Source organism: Antrostomus carolinensis, unplaced genomic scaffold (genome assembly GCF_000700745.2).
Source record: "Antrostomus carolinensis isolate BGI_N321 unplaced genomic scaffold, ASM70074v2 scaffold39616, whole genome shotgun sequence".
NCBI classification, from domain to species: Eukaryota; Metazoa; Chordata; class Aves; order Caprimulgiformes; family Caprimulgidae; genus Antrostomus; species Antrostomus carolinensis.
The window spans coordinates 1-2,858 of NW_010321817.1; the positions used below are offsets into that span (position 1 = coordinate 1).

General features: G+C 54.1%; 1 protein-coding gene across 1 annotated transcript in view; it reads left to right on the forward strand.

Annotated features, from left to right (window-relative positions):
• Window positions 1-97: 97 nt before the first annotated feature.
• The window catches only part of LOC104526577 (phosphoinositide 3-kinase regulatory subunit 5-like), a gene marked incomplete at its 5' end in the record, with an annotated part of 6,737 nt that continues 3,976 nt past the window's right edge, over window positions 98-2,858 (forward strand). Inside the window, 4 exons of the mRNA XM_010170072.1 lie at window positions 98-251; window positions 432-557; window positions 798-923; window positions 1,733-1,826. Of these exons, the coding sequence (XP_010168374.1) occupies window positions 98-251; window positions 432-557; window positions 798-923; window positions 1,733-1,826 (500 nt within the window). The remainder of the gene's footprint in view (window positions 252-431; window positions 558-797; window positions 924-1,732; window positions 1,827-2,858) is intronic.

The following is a 2,858-nucleotide window of genomic DNA, read 5'->3' on the forward strand; positions in this document are numbered from 1 at the left end:
GAGCCGGGTGGTGCAGGGGACCCGGCTGCAGGTACCCGGCCCTGCTGGGACACGCTGGAGAGCTTTGCTCACCCAGCCGTCTCCTGCTTTCTCCCAGGCTGAAGGAGAGCACCTGCCCCTCACTGACAAGGTACTTCAAGCTGCAGTTTTTCTACGTCCCTGTGAAGAGGAACTGCTTGGCTCCACCGACCCCACTGATGCATCCCTCCCCATCCCTGGGGGACCCGCAGCTCCGGGACTCAGCACCGGCGGTAAGTGTCCTGCTCACCATGGGGCTGACAGGGCCACCAGCACCCTCCTTGGTCCCCAGAGTGGTGTGCAAGGAGCAGAGCAGGCTGAGAGGAGCGTTGGTGTCTCTTCCACCAATCCCAAGCATGGGGTGAGGAGCCTGGGGGGGGCTCCTGTTCTGACCCCTGTGTGCCTGGTTTCAGGATCCCACCCTAGCTGGGACGGAGAGCAGCACCAATGACATCTCCCACTACATTGGCATGTTGGACCCATGGTACGAGCGCAATGTTCTTGGGCTGATGAACCTGCCCATGGATGTCCTGTGTCAGGTATGTGCATGCCAGCTGGTAGGCCTTGGTGTCCCCCTTCTCTGAGGTACAGGGCAGCTGAGCAGAGAGCTTCTGCTTAGCATTGGGCCACAACACTCCTGTACAGCAGGCTGTGCTACATGGAGATGGGATGGAGATGGGTGGTCAGGAGAAGGGTTTCTGTCCCTGGTGGAGTGGGATGGGCAGTTCTTGACCCTGGGCTGTGGGTACCACGTACCCCATTGGGCTTGTGACCCACAGTCTGCCAAGCCGGAGTCTGAGCCCCAGGAGAACTCTCAGGAGCAGCTGCCCATCCTGGCCGACGTGATCCTCTACTACTGCCGCTTCGCCACGCGCCCTGTCCTGCTGCAGCTCTACCAGACAGAGGTAGGTGAAGGGTCTTAGCATCGTCTTGGTGAGGGGTAAAGGGGGTCTTCTGCCTGTGCCGCCACCTTGGGACCTGCCTGTGAAGTGGTTTGGGGTATGACACACCACCAGATGCTGGTGAGGCAGAGCTCAGCCTCCTCCGATTCCCCAGGTGCCCATGGTGCTTTGGCTGGTGCTCCTGGCTCAGGGACTGAGAGCACACAGGTCCTGCCCAGACAATCCTTAAGTCACACGAGCAGTTTTCCATCCAAATACCTTTCCCCATGGCACAGAGCGACTCCTGTCAGTGCTGACAGGTCATCCACATCACTGGCAGTCCCTCCAGCACTCTGCTTTCCGAACCAAGCCCCTCCATGAAGCCTGTTGTCCACACCCCGCTGTGTGCATGGAGCAGGCGTGGTGGGGAAGGTTGAATGCTCAGCTGCAGCCACTGCTGTGGTGCTGTGGGGTGGGACCAGCTGTGCTGAGCAGAGTCGCTGCTGTTTGTGGGATGAGTGGTGCCCAAAGCGATGCTCAGACCCTGCTCTTGGCCTCGTTGTGGTTGTTCTTTCCAGTGGGTTGGGGAGTTTTCTTTAAGTGAAAATTAGGTTTTTGGGTTGTTTTACTTGCTGGAGGTCTGTTAGAACAGTCAGCAGCACAGCTAAAGGCAGGTGTCACCCAAGGCAGTGGTCAAAAGGGCTGTTTTGAAAATGTGAAAGGCTTTTCCCAAACTGACCTGTTCCTTGTAGAAAGGAGTGAGAGAGGTGAATGTTGCCTGGTGTGGGCTGGGTCTCCTCACCACTGTGTCTCCTCTCTTCTTCCCCTTGCAGCTCACCTTCATTGGGGGAGAAAAGCTGACCGAAGTCTTTATCCACTCCCTTGAGCTGGGCCACTCTGCGGCCACCCGGGCCATCAAAGCGTCAGGTCTGTAGCTGCTTCACTACCCAGAGCCTCGGGGTGGAGATCTGCACACAGCTGGGCTGGGAGACAACTGGAAAGAGGGGCTGGAGGGGGCACGGGCTGTAAGAGGTGTCTGAGCCCAGACTGCGTCGTCAGCACAGATCCAGACATCTCTTCACAAAGTTGGATGTGAGGCATCGTGGTTCTCACATTCTTCCTCAAGAGCAAAGCTGTGGCAACGCCTTGTTGTTTTTACTGCTAACTCTAAAATGTATTTGCAATAAAACAACTTTAAGCCCATTTCCTTCCTCTCATCAGCACCTGGCCAAGTGCAGCTCTTCATCTTTTCTTTTTGCTGCTTTCTGTTGGTGCTTTGCCCAGTGCAATTTATAGAAACCCTCTTTCCATTTTCCTTGGTTTACTGGGCAAAGCAAGGTTTGTTCATGTGCTTGTAGCCTTCCTACAAGGGAGATCCATGAGCTTTTAAACTAGGAATTTGTAAAATGAGTAGAGACAAGAAGCGGTGGCAGCAGCATCAGCCTGCAGCGTGGTCTCCAGCTCTCCTGGTACTCAGAAGAAGTGCTGTCTGGTGCCTGGGGCTTGCAGAGACATCTCATGGCCAACCAACAATAATGCATTTAAACACGTTGCTTCGTTTCTTTTGAACCAATTGCTTCTCTGTGATCTTGCCTTGTCTTTCTAAACAGAGCACATAAAATATCCTCCAAATGAAGTGTCACCACCCCACTCCCCCAAAATACAGGCTTGGCCAAGACCTCTTCCCACTAACTCATGAAACCACCAGTCCTTTCTAACTTTGATTTTTTATTTTTTCCCCCCCATTGGGTTGTCTGGCAGCACACTACTTACCATCTGCAAAAAATTATCCAGGGGAAAAAAAAAAAAAGCTAGTAAGTGTCAGGCACAGTATTTCAAGGCTAATTTAATGTGGGCACAAATATGCCCGGAAAATCAGGAGCCAGGTTAGCACTGTGGCCTTTTTATTGCTTTGTGTTTTCCCTGGAGCACTGACGCCTCCACACCGGCTCAGCCAGG